This window comes from Moschus berezovskii, chromosome 14 (assembly GCF_049115385.1).
Source record: "Moschus berezovskii isolate FMDL1 chromosome 14, NW_MosBer_1.0, whole genome shotgun sequence".
Classification (NCBI taxonomy): domain Eukaryota; kingdom Metazoa; phylum Chordata; class Mammalia; order Artiodactyla; family Moschidae; genus Moschus; species Moschus berezovskii.
Window position 1 is genome coordinate 8,607,487 of NC_142473.1, and position 13,900 is coordinate 8,621,386.

The following is a 13,900-nucleotide window of genomic DNA, read 5'->3' on the forward strand; positions in this document are numbered from 1 at the left end:
TGGTAAACAGTTGTGGTCAGAGGTCACGTAGGTCATGTGAGAAGGCATGGCACTACAGCCATCCCTGCAGTGGAGAAAAGTCAGAACAATGAATGCAGCGTGTGGGACTGGTATCAACAGAACACTGACGGACGCAGAGGCAGAGAAGAAGACTGCAGCTGAGGGTCCACAGTAAGATAACAGAGCACCTGGTGTTGTTCAGCATAAGCATCAAAGGAACCCATAAGCACAAGGGCTTTTGTTCTAACTGAAGGTGAAGGATGATAAAGATGAAAGGATCATAGGGTTAAATGGCCTTGAGGTTATGAACAGAACTCTGAGAAAGCTATCTATGCCACTCTCATCAAAGAAACAGGATTACAAATGTGATATTGGCAAAATTATGTGTGTGACTCAGGGGTGCCTGTTCAGAAAGAGAAGGCACAGAAAGGTCAAAATCCTTCTGGTAGAGAGTGACAGTTATGACATCTGCCATTTGGTGGTGGTAGAGAAGGTGGGATGATTACTTTGTTTTTTTTTTTTTTGGATTGCATTTTATTCACCTTTATTTATAGTAAAACTTCATATCACAGAGTTCGGCAGAATAGTCAATGAATGATTGAAAGGCTATGTATATGTAACTCACATCTTCAACTATATTGTAAATTTCTTAAGACAGGGACTATCAAAGTCACGTGCAGCTTTTCATAGAAGAGACACAGGTTACATGGAACATAGATATGTTGTTTGATTTGTATGCTTGGTACCTGGTAGATCGCAGTGAAAAGAAAACTGAGTAATTGACACTAACAATATAGTTACTTCTCATTGTTGCAGTGGAGGAAAGCATTGAATGTGGATAGTCATAAACTAGAAATCAGTTCAGTTGAGATATAATGAAAGTTTTCCAATTGGATTGTGGGCAGTTGTCTTTGGTGGTAAAGATCCTCTAAAGGGGATACACTTTTAGGACCAAGATCATATCCTTGAGAAATCCAGCTTTAAAACCAGGAGCAAGTAGTAGACCAGGTCAAAAAGAAAAATCGCACTTTTGCATAATTCCCTTTTGACTATAAAGCTCTTTTTTCCCCCAAGTCATTGTTAAAGAGGCTCTAAGCCTGTTGTAGTTCTGACTTCAACAGAGCTCTTTCTCAAGGGAAGAAAGAAATCTATGTATGTGCAGAATTTGAGCAAGAACTGAAAAACACCTAAAATAAGTCGTTCAAGGAAATAGGAAAGAATTAAAGGATGTCAGTAAGGGTCCAAGTCAGGTTGCAGACTGAGAATTCACAGTATCATTCATCTTTATTGCTTTTCTTTAGCAAATCTCTGTCGCCAAATGTAGGAGAAAAAAAGATACATTGTACTGATACAGGGTTGAAATTTTACTCTAGGAAATGTTAAAATAATAAAGTAAAAGTGATTTTAACTATTTATAAGAAAACAGTTCAGTCATCACATTCATAGGGTAGAGGATGAAAAGGGAAGAAAGATACTTTAAATGGAAAAATAACTTTTAACTCTTTTATTGATATACTTAATTTGCCTTAAGAAAAGTTTCAGGAATGGCAAAGATGCTCTTTAATAGTCATTAAACACAAAAACACATTCAGTTTCAATTTCAGTACAAATTTATAGCAAAGGTCCATTTAGTCAAGGCTATGGTTTTTCCCGGAGAAGGCAATGGCAGGCCACTCCAGTACTCTTGCCTAGAAAATCCCATGGATGGAGGAGCCTGGTAGGCTGCAGTCCGTGGGGTCGCTACGAGTCAGACATGACCGAGTGACTTCACTTTCACTTTCACACATTGGAGAAGGAAATGGCAACCCACTCCAGTGTTCTTGCCTGGAGAATCCCAAGGACAGGGGAGCCTGGTGGGCTTCTGTCTATAGGGTCACACAGAGTCGGACACGACTGAATTGACTTAGCAGCAGCAGTAGCAGCATGGTTTTTCCAGTAGTCATGTTTGGATGTGAGAGTTGGACTATAAAGAAAGCTGAGCACTGAAGAACTGATGCTTTTGAACTGTGGTGTTGGAGAAGACTCTTGAGAGTCCCTTGGACTAAAAGGAGATCCAACCAGTCCATCCTAAAGGAGATCAGTGCTGGGTGTTCACTGTAAGGACTGACGTTGATGCTGGAACGCCAATATTTTGCCCACCTGATGCGAACAGCTGACTCATTTGAAAAGACCCTGATGCTGGGAAAGATTGAGGGCAGGAGGAGAAAAGGATGAAATGGTTGGATGGCGTCACCGACTCAATGGACATGAGTTTGAGTAAACCGGGAGTTGGTGATGGACAGGGAGGCCTGACATGCTGCAGTCCATGGAGTTGCAAAGAGTCGGACATGACTGAGCGACTGAACTGAACTGAGAACTCTAGTGTGCATGAGTGCCCTGTCATGTCCAACCCTTTACAACCCCATGGACTGTAGCTAACCAGACTCCTCTGTCCAATGAATCCTCCAGGCAAGAATAATGGAGTGGGGTGCCACTTCCTCCTTCAGAGGATCTTCCCAACCCAAGGACTGAACCTGCATCTCCTGCCCTGGCAGACTAATTACCACCGCACCACCTGGGCTTCCCTATGACGTTAGATAACATGCCAGAAATCAGTGACATTCAGCAGGGGACAAAAACGACCAGCACTCTTTACCCTTGATATACTCAATGTCTATCACCCTCTCCATAATAATAAGAATTAGACCCAAGGACCTGGTATTTTTGAATAGCTTTCTTTATGCAGTTATCATTCCCCTGAAGCCTTGATACTATAATTTTTATCATATTAACATCAACATTTAAGAAAACAGTATAAGATCATAAAGAAGAAAATATTTACTTGATCAAGAGAAATCTGGAGTTTGTAAGATTCTTTAAGTGACTCCTGAATAAGTGCACTGCTTGCTTTTGTCTGATTCAAAGATTCAATCAAATCTTTATTTTCCAAAATATTACCCTGAGATGTGGCAAGTGTCTGTAGAAAAATTAATAAAATAATATGAACATTATTATATACACTAAAATGATCAATTAAAGGAAGTCCAAGTTAACTACTGTTAATTTGATGATGTTTACGGGAACTTACGTACTTTTAAAAGAATTTCAATATTTTACAGCCTTGTATATGAAAAGATACTGCAAATAACTAGATGACATCATTAAAGCAGTATATATATATTAATTTTATCAATTTAATAAAAATAAAAATCACTTAAAATTACAGATCAAATCATAATCTCATGCTACTTTCGAAAGTTGTTCTGAGCATATAATTAAACATTAATGAAATACAGTATAAAGACAGTATTACTTAAAAATCACTTGTCTTAAACATTACTTCAAAGTCTCATATTCCAAGATATCTACTTTTTCTGTTTGAATTTTGATTTTAATATATATATTGATATTCTTCTGATACAACCAAAAACACGCTGAAGGTATTATAACCTCTAAAAAAACAGCATTTGATTATAATCAAAATAATGTAATATGATCAACATCCAAATAACTAAATTTTACCTCTAACAGAGATTCTTCAAGCTTAGCTAACTGTATCTTCTTATCTTCTTCTTGTTGTAATAGTTTTGTTTTCTGTTCCTCTAAATCAGGTTTCTCATGTTGAATAGTTAGTGCCAAAAGCTTTATAAAAAAAAAAAAGGCCAAGGTTATTTTAACAATAAAGGTCAAGCAAGACAAACCAAAGTGAAAACTTCTCACAAATAGACCTTATGTTTGATTGGATATTACAAATATACTATTCTGTACATTTCATTCTTTCTGGTTAAACATATGAGACACCTCCACAATTATTTCTGACAAAAAAGGCAAAATGAATAGTGAAGCTAACTGATTAGATGTTACATATTATAAAAACAGCTGTAAGAAATCACATCACTTAACATATCAGCATCTAATATTAAGTTCTTAGAATATATATAAAAACTAAAAGAAGATAACTTTTTCATGGCAGTCGCAAAAATAAAGAGATATCTTACTTAAAATCAAAATCACAATGAGATACCATATCATACCTATTAAGATGGCTACAATTAAAAAGATGAATAATAATAAATGTTGTTACTATGTGTAAAAAGAGAAACCGCCATATACTACTAGCAGGAAACTAAAATTGTGCAGCTACTTTGGAAATTTTTTTCCATTCCTCAAAAATTTAAACATATTGTTATCATAGTGAAAATCACTCAGGTGTGTCTGACTCTTTGTGACCCCATAGACTGTACAGCCCATGGAATTCTCCAGGCCAGAATACTGGAGTGGGAAGCTGTTCCCTTCTCCAGGGGATCTTCTCAATCCAGGGATTGAACCCAGGTCTCCCACCTTGCAGGCAGATTCTTTACCAGCTGAGCCACTAGGGAAGCCCAAGAACATCCAACCCAGGAACTGAACTGTCTCCTGCATTACAGGTGGATTCTTTACCAGCTGAACTACCAGGCAAGCATTGTTACCATGAGACACTGATACCATAAGACCCAGAAATTCCACTAAAAAAAATTAAAAAACACTGAAATGTAAACTTTCAAGGGTCAATCATATGCTACATGAGCTGAATCTTAATAAAGTTGTTGAAGACTGCTCTGTCAGTCTTAAATTTAAAACTTTAAAATAGGAAATGACATTTGCATGTCATAAAATATGCTAATTTAAAATCTATTGTATAAACATGTTCAATTAGTTCTCATTAAAGTAATACCTAAATAGCCCTTTTTAGCAATTACGGTGGAGATCTTTTATATAGAGGAAGCCATTCTGTCAAATTCTGCCAACTTTTGAGTAATTTGTACTTTGCTTTATTTATGACAAGAATCATCAAGGCTATCAAAAGACACTGTTGATGAAAATATGCAGTGAGTCATCTAGTATGGTAAGAAAAATATTTAAAAGGAGAGCTTTAAAAATTACAATAAAGTAAATAAAAAATCACAGCAAATACATATGCTACCACTTGAATCAAAAGAAAAAATATATACTATTGTTAAGTGAGTAAAAAAACAGGATGATACTAAAAAATCAACAGGATATTTTTAAAAAGGCAACAAAATGAGCAACTGAGTGTGAAAGCAAAAGTCTGCACATGAAAATTATTTTGCAGTTCATGCAATAATTATAAACTGTAATAAGCCATACACAGAAAAAGAGAATTCAAACATACAAATGTTCTGGACAAAAACAGTTAGATTTGGAATCAAAGATACTCAACTAGCTGAATAAGTCAACTAAATGCAATTTTAACACTTAAATTTCAGTTTTCACCATTAAAAAAAATAAAGTTACTAATCTTAAAGTGTATGATCCTTCCATTTCTCGAATTCTAACAAACATAAGTAGACTGTAAAATTAAAGTTTTACTGGAAGAAGTAGCAATTTGACATTAGCAACAAATATATAATTCTAACACTAATGGAAAATGAAATAAACCCAAATGTGTTGCTGATTTCCAAAATCATGAGTTTAAATGCTAATCAGTTTAACAAAACAGCGTCTCACTCAAAGTATTTCACGAGTATACAAAGAAGATCTCTAAGCTCTCTCAGGCAGATTATGATTGTCCACACATACCTGTCCTCGTAGTCCACTTCTTGTTGTAGTAAAGTTAACCTCAGTAACGATGGAAGCTGCATCCGGCGGAATAAAGGGATTTGGGCTTCTTGTTGACAAAAACAGGCGAAACTCTTCATTATAGTCGATAATTTTGTCACCTATTTGTACCACATAACGTGGTCCTATTTTTTAAAATGACATAATTAGCTGGTCTGAATATTCAGTATTTTGCTACATGACATTAAAAAATACAATTTTTTAGTACTTCTAAGTAGTTTTTACTACAGGCTTTTCAATACAGTCCAAAAGATAGCAACAGTGAGGCTACCCGAAAGACCGTTAGCAAGAATGCTCGACTGATCAGTCAGCACTTAGGCAAACAAGGATAAATAATACTTAATAAGACAACCCTAGGGTACTGAAGCATCAAAAGGATGTCTGCTGCTGCTGCTGCTGCTGCTAAGTCACTTCAGTCGTGTCCGACTCTGTGTGACCCCATAGACAGAAGCCCACCAGGCTCCCCTGTCCCTGGGATTCTCCAGGCAAGAACACTGGAGTGGGTTGCCATTTCCTTCTCCAATGTGTGAAAGTGGAAAGTGAAAGTGAAGTCGCTCAGTCGTGTCCGACCCTTAGCGACCCCACGGACTGCAGCCTACCAGGCTCCTCCATCCATGGGATTTTCTAGGCAAGAGTACTGGAGTGGCTTGCCATTGCCTTCTCCGAAAAGGATGTCTACTTACACTTAATATGTGCTCAGTTACGTGCAACCCTTTGTGACCCCCAAGAGCCCTCTGTCCACAGGATTTTCCAAGCAAGAATGCTTACTGAAGTGGGCTGCCATGCCCTACTCCAGGGATTCAGTTTTAACATTAACTATATGTTTCATATTATCAACTTTTCTGAAATGTTTGATTATAGATGACAAAAATGGAAATGCTTAATTATTCTCTACTTCAAAATTTATCAGTTTCAAAGCGTTTATTGTGCTAGTATTTAAGATGTAACACTTAAAAACAGAATGACCTGGTAAAACCTGGACAAAACAACATATCAGTAATTACAAAGAATCCATTATTAATGTCAAAGAGGATTTACTGAGACTGTCATGCACAGGAGCTTTGCAACAAGTGAAACTGAGAAAAAGTAAACTTCTGCCTCATAAAGAAGTTTTTTATATTCTAATATAAACAACAATGGTTTTAATTGTATATCATATACAGAAAAATCAATCAACTATTACACCCATTATTTATGATTTCGACTGATAAAAGTAACTAATTTTTTAGGTTAAAAAATACACATTAGCAAAGATTATTTTCTAATGTAACAAAAACCAATGTAAAGAATTTTTGAGAATCCTAGAATAGATTTTAAAATTTTACTTAACTTTTTAAACTTAACATGAAAAGACTTCAAAACACACTTCATGAAAGAGGATATTCAAAGGATAAAAAAAAAATCAAAATAATATTGAAATAAAAATACAAATTTAAAGATTCAATGTAATAACTATATATCAAATAGAATGATTCAAGATAATATAAGCAGAATAAATGCAAAGAAAACTAGTCTAAGGACATCACAGTAAAATCAATGAAAACCAATGACAAAGAAAAATTATAAATTATCCAGAGAAAAATGATGTATCACTTACAAAAAAGCAACAACAAACCAGCAGGCAATTTCTCAATAGGGATGACATAAACTAGAATATGATACAATAAAAACCTTAAAGTGCTACAGAAAATAGCTGTCAACCTAGGATTCTGTTAGATATAGAGAAAAAAATCACTTAAAAATGAAAATAAAAAAAGCTTGCTTTCAATAGATCTGCACTAAATAAAATGATAAAGGAAATTCTTCAGACAGAAAAAAATCATCCCAGTGGAAATGAGACAGTGGAAACACTGGGAGAACACCATAAAGGTCAAACATGTATAAATACAGATCAGTAATTATAACATCATCTGGAGCATGATAATGCAGCACAATAATGATGCCTAGACCAGTACGGGTATATGGAATTAAAGAGCATAGAAAAGAGGCAAGCATTCATCTGTATCACTAAAGTCAAGTCACAGATGCATATTGTTACACACAGAGTAGTCATGAAAAATAAACATGTGATTAAAAATCAATCAGGCTAATTAGCCTACGGAGCACGGAGGTGCTGCTATGGCTTCCAGTGGGGCCAGCGTGACCGCTGCGGGCTCAGCAAATGAAGCTCCTGAAATGCCAGAAAACGTGGAGGACTGGCTTCGGGGCGTCTACCACTTCGCCACCGACAGGAATGACTTCCGGAGGAACTTGATTCTCAATTTGGGACTCTTTGCTGCTGGTGTTTGGCTGGCCAGAAATTTGAATGACACTGACCTAATGGCACCCCAGCCTGGGGTCTAGCCTGTGAAGACACATGGAACCCCTGTGCTGTACTCGACCCCTTCAAAAACAGCCTTCAATATGTGACCATCACAAGACTTGCCCCGATGGCGGGTGAAGTTTGATTCAGATGGCACCCTCCCTTCCCTGCCTGACGTCCTTTTCTTTGCTGAGTCCACTCAGGACACCCTTCTCTGGTCATTAGGCAGGCTTCAGCTAAAGTGTTGTCTTCTGTTCTGTAAAATGCTGTACACAGTTCCTAAGTTTCTGCAGGGGATGATCTTTGCTCTCGTCCTGGGGAATAATCTAATGGTATTTTAACAAATAAAGTGTGTACACACACAAAAAAAATCAATCAGGCTAATTAAAAAATTGTATTAGATACTGCAAGAATTGGTTAACTAAATCGTACATACAAAAAAGTAAGATTACTTCATGAATAGAAATAAAAAACCAAATGATACACTATGAGAAACACATTTTATAAAGAAAACCAATAGAAAGTTGAAAGTAAAAGAATTCAAAAATATTCCAATACCAATCTTCAAAATTACTGTAATTATCCTAACACCAAATTCTAAAACTTGAGATATTTCTAGAGACAAAGGACAGCTGATAATGATAAAGAAAACAACCAAACAGAAAGACAGCACATATCCAAATATGTATGTATCCAAACACGTAGCCTCAAAATATTTAAAATAAAAACTGACAGAACTGAAAAGCAAATCCAAAATCGTAAGAGACTTTTTTTCTCAATACATAATAGGACAAATGGAAGTAAAAAGTAAAGATATAGAAAGTCTAAGCATTACAATTAACAAACATTTATGAAAATGAGCCAACGCCAGATCATAAAGAAAACTTCAACAGGACTTAAAAAACTCAACACTTCAGAATAAGTTTTCTGACCACAATGGAGTTAAGCTAGAAAGCGATCACAAAAGAATACCTAGAAAATATCCATCTCCCTGGAAATTAAATAAAAAAGCATTAAGTAACTTATGAATTTAAAAAAAAAATACAGACCAAAACTTGTGGTATAAAGCTGAAGAAGGACTTAGCAGAAAATTTATAGACAGAAATGAATACATTAGAAAAAAGAAGATACTGAATTATCAATGCTTTTTATTTCAAGAATCTAGGAAAAAAGACAACCAAAATCTAAGGAAAATATTAGGAATAAAATAAATAAAAAACAAAAACTGAAAATATAATAGCGAAAATTAACAGTTAAAAATTGATATCTGAAAAGATCAATAAAACTGATATACTATTATCAAGATTGACCAAAGAAAAAGAGAAAAAAAATTATCATTATTGATAAATGACTCATTATTGAAAACCTCACTGAAGTTTTAAAGTTACAAGAATATTATATAAAGATACAACAATACATTTGACAAATTAGATGCAATAGACAAATACCTAAAAAAATTAACCTAAGTTGACATATATACAAAATACAGAATACAAACAAAACAACTTTAACCCAGGTATAAGAAATCCAAATGGCAAAGGAGGAGGATACAGAACACATAAAAAATACATCTACGTGTGAAACAATCCTCACTGAAAACCAACTGCAGCAGAACTGCTGCTGCTGCTAAGTCACTTCAGTCGTGTCCGACTCTGTGTGACCCCACAGACGGAAGCCCACCAGGCTCCCCCTTCCCTGAGATTCTCTAGGCAAGAACACTGGAGTGGGTTGCCATTTCCTTCTCCAATGTGTGAAAGTGGAAAGTGAAAGGGAAGTCGCTCAGTCGTGTCCGACCCTTAGTGACCCCAGGGACCAGGCTCCTCCATCCATGGGATTTTCTAGGCAAGAGTACTAGAAGATGTAAAAACACAGATTTGGGTAAAAGGCGTGGGAAGCGGTCAGGTCTGTAGTTGTGCCCCTAAGAGACGACTCAGAAGAAGAGGGATCACACAGGCAGAGCTCCTCCCAAGGAAGTAGGTGGTCTGAGTCACAAACCATGCAAGGTCTTGTCCAAAGGTCTGACACTGAGAAATGAGTCTCCGTGCTGCCTGGAGGGCTGCCGGGACTAACAGGAGGACCGTGAGCAGCCTGGATGCCGTTCACGAGGAGCCACAATACATGCCTGCTTACTCCTAAACCAGGAGGGGAGAGGGGATTAAAGCTGCTTGGGTGGCTGACTGTGTTCCTGTGAAGGCTTCAGCACGTACCCCAATCCGAGCCTATAACCGCTCAACTGGGGTGAGGGCTGCTCCAGATAAGGAGAAAGCTCAGCTAGGAAAAAGAAAACTCAGACCTAAAGAAATGTCTGAGCAGGACGGGGACAGCTATTACAGGTACTTACACAGGCAGCACCTCAGAGCAGCCACGACTTCTGTCTCTGGTAAGACATTCACAATTTGTACCCAGGCCAACACCAAGTGCCCATCCAGCCCCTCTTATGCAGGCATGGCTCCCTTCCTGGGAAAGGAGGCTGGTGCCGGATTGGGGAGGGAACACACTTAAAGGGGATAGAGCCAGCTCAGACCCAACCTTCCAAACTTCTGCTCCAACCACTTGGAAACAGGACCTATCCCCTCCAGAGCCAGTGATGGCCACGGAGCAGAGGACAAGCCCCAGAAACACCTGGCTGTGAACGCACAACTCCAGCCTAACCTCCTACAAGGCGACAGCTGCCAGCAAACCAGAGGAAAGGCAGGTTTGGGGTTTACATCAGTTTTGGCGCTCCCACAGAAGCCTCTGGGCACAAGCAGACTGCAGAGGGACATTCCCGCACAAAGGCACCCACTAGAGACCGCAACAGAAGCAATGCAGGCCCACCTCAAAGAGCAAGAAAAATCTCAAATAAACAACCTAACCTACCATCTAGAGGACTCAGAAGATAAAAAACAAATAAAGCCCACAGTCGGTAGAGACTCTGAGGAGGAACTATACCTTGTTCTTCTTTTGCATCAATACATATTTGAAGTGACTTTTGAACTGCATAAATTTGAGGAGAAGCACATTCTATTCTTATTATTTGTACCTGTTTCAATATCGCTATGCAGAAATGCAGTTTATATTTCTTAGATTAAGAACACAGGGATACAAATGAACTTGGACCCAAGCTTTGCCTTCTGTCATTTTAGGACAACCATCCTCTGTACTCAGCGGAAATGTACAATAACAAATGACTATTCACGAGGAAGTCAAAACTGTGGAAAAGGACAATGTGAAGTATAATCAAGGGGATAACAGACTTCAACTGAAGTCACATGAACACACCCAACTCTGGATTGAAGGTGGAAAAAGTAAGGTAGGGTCAGACTTTAACTGCCTTTTTCTCAATGAAATGAATAGAAATTAACAAATTCACCCAAACCAGCCCTGAACAACTACCTGGAATGGTAGTTCATCACGTGAACCAATCATGATATAGAATATTATCATTTTTCAGCAGATTCAATTTTAGGGGACCTCGTCAAACTCCATTCTCAGACAATGAAGCAGATACAGTTAAGATCTAACACCAGTCAGAGCTCATTGAGACAAATTTAATGAGCCCAAGGGACAACATATAGACTATACAGAGAGTCAGATTCAGATGATCGAAAGATTCCTTTCCTCTCCCTTTAAGATAGTACAGCAAGAGGTGTGAGTCAACAGATCTGAATTAGCTTTAGCAAAGAACAGACTGAAACCAGAGACTGAACTCTGGGAGGTAACTCCAGGTTACATCAGCAACAGTTCCACTCCTAGAGTTCTTTCCATAATTTATCAGCCACTGCTCGGCCAAGCATAACTATATGTGGGATAAAAGGTGATCAATAAATAGTGCAGGCTTTGCTATTTCTTCACCTTGCCCCCAGTAACTCCAGTTTTCTAAACTTTGTGGTGCTAGCAAGCTGTGTCGTGTAAGTAAGTATGTATTACATGTCTATGTATACCCACATATGCACTCTGCACAACTTGCAAAGTTTAAGGGCATTACTTCCTAATTTCAAAGTCTAGGTTAGGTGCCTGCACAGAAAAGAGGTGATATAACAGTCTAAGACCAGTATTCTTAGGGAGACCAGCTTGCAAGGCCCTTAACCACCGTCTGTGAATTTGGGATTTTGTTAAGGTTCTTATGTTTCCCAGAACAGGAAAGAGTAGCTCACTGTGCTTAAACTGTTTGTACAAACAAAATGGTGTATGCTGAACACCTGCTTTCCTTTGGGAAGTCTGGAATTTTCCTGCCTGTTAGGCAGACTATGCTTACATAATCAGCCCCACTGAAAACTCTGGACACTGAGTCTCAAGTAAGCTTCCTTGGTATGTAGACAACTTACACACGTGTTGTCACATCTTGTCCTGAGGGATTTAAAAACAGCCTGAGTGACTCCAGCGAAAGAAGACTCGGAATTTGTACCTGGTTTCTTGCCTCCTGACTTCACCCTGCATGCCTTTTCTCTTTGCTGATTTTGCTTTGCAGCCTTTCCCTGCACTAATATAAGCCACGAGTGCACCCATGTGCTGAGTCCCTTGAGCCTTTCTCTTAAGATACTGTACCTAGGAATGGTGTGGGAGACCCTGATATGGCCCTTCTTGTATAAACACACTTTAATTTAAAGTTTTTTAATTGCTATTACTATTAGATTCTGACATTACTATCATCCACCCTCCAGAAAGTTTTCATATCGTCAGATTCAGTGGAAAGACAAAAAAAAGTCAAAGCTAGCTGTGAAGTTAATTATTTTATTTTAAAAAATAGTTACTCTCTGGAAACTGTCAAATATTCATTTACCTTGAGCAACCAGATCTCGTCTCAATAGTGGATAAAGTACAGGTTCTACACCATCCATTTCTTGTATAATAAGGGTTTTCCCAAAACGTACTGCCAACTCAAGAGCTGTGATAAAGTTACTATCCTAAGAGAATAAATAGGAATATATATGAATTCCATTTTTACCTTAGATTTACAAAGGTCATGTAGATATTGAAAATATTAACAGGAATAATAAAACATTTTAAAATCAATATGTTAATAACATAAATTATTCATAATTGCTTTCATCAACTTATAAGTATTTGATGATGAACCAAGTTAATTGGATAAATTATCAAATAAATTCATAAATAATTTAAATATATATATTAGGAAAATAAGAATTTTACATTAATAATAAAAATGGCCTTTAAAATTTTCTAGAATTTCAAACTGATGCAGAAAAAAATCTTCAAATTCTATATGCAATAATTTACTCATCTATTAATAAAAACTATTTATATTCAATATCAAACATTTAATGGAGTAACAAAGACAAGCTGATGAATTCTACTAAACTTATCTTGCTATGATAGTTCTAATTGTTTTGAAAAGAAACATTTAGACAAAATTTTATAACCATGCAAGAATTTTTAGGTTTTCTGGGTAGACAAAACGTCACTTTAAATACCACTCCAGTTCTCCAACTTTGTTTTAAAAAATTAAATATTTGGATAATAATTATTATCTAAATATCTTACTACAACCATAGTGACATTAAATATTTTATAGATTATATAAATAATTACATATTACAATTACTCTTAAACACAAACGAGTTAGATATCCCCATTTGATAAGTGAAAAACATTTTAAAGAGGTAATTTTTCAAGCATCTGAATTAAAATGATTAAAAAATGATTAAATTTAAAATTGATTAAAAATTAATCATGCATTAGGACTTTCTCAAAAAAAATGAAAAATAATGTCTTTGGCAAGTTAAATATGACAGCGAGAAGTCACTACACAAAACACTATTACACTTCATTGACCAATTGTCAAATCTCAAGACATAACACACATGATCATTGCTGAGTTACATGAAGAGGAAATTTAAAAGTCCAGGGGGTTTTCCTAAGTTCCTAAGTAACTTAATTCTATAGCACCCTTCTATAGCACTTAACTTTAATCATAATTTAATATAAATGCTTATTTGTTTAGTGTAACTAATTACTTGATTGTCATCTCCATAAGGGCATGAGCTGTGACTACTAACA

The 13,900-nt window shown here is 36.6% G+C and overlaps 2 protein-coding genes across 5 annotated transcripts in view; one reads left to right on the forward strand and one right to left on the reverse strand.

Moving 5' to 3' along the window:
* The window catches only part of DYNC2H1 (dynein cytoplasmic 2 heavy chain 1), a 460,552-nt gene that overhangs the window by 234,311 nt on the left and 212,341 nt on the right, over positions 1 to 13,900 (reverse strand). For all 4 annotated transcript variants that reach the window (XM_055422858.2, XM_055422857.2, XM_055422859.2 and 1 more), the window contains exons 65-68: positions 12,663 to 12,786; positions 5,560 to 5,723; positions 3,502 to 3,621; positions 2,822 to 2,956 (exon numbers count right to left, since the gene is read on the reverse strand). In XM_055422858.2, the coding sequence (XP_055278833.2) occupies positions 2,822 to 2,956; positions 3,502 to 3,621; positions 5,560 to 5,723; positions 12,663 to 12,786 (543 nt within the window). The remainder of the gene's footprint in view (positions 1 to 2,821; positions 2,957 to 3,501; positions 3,622 to 5,559; positions 5,724 to 12,662; positions 12,787 to 13,900) is intronic.
* On the forward strand, positions 7,717 to 8,114 carry LOC129554243 (mitochondrial import receptor subunit TOM6 homolog). Its single transcript, XM_055422861.2, has one exon. The coding sequence runs from the start codon at positions 7,717 to 7,719 to the stop codon at positions 7,939 to 7,941; it is 225 nt and encodes a 74-aa protein (XP_055278836.2). The 3' UTR covers positions 7,942 to 8,114.

Bases quoted from the DNA above. Each gene is read 5' to 3' on its own strand.
- LOC129554243 (XM_055422861.2), top strand. From the start codon at position 7,717: ATGGCTTCCAGTGGGGCCAGCGTGACCGCTGCGGGCTCAGCAAATGAA.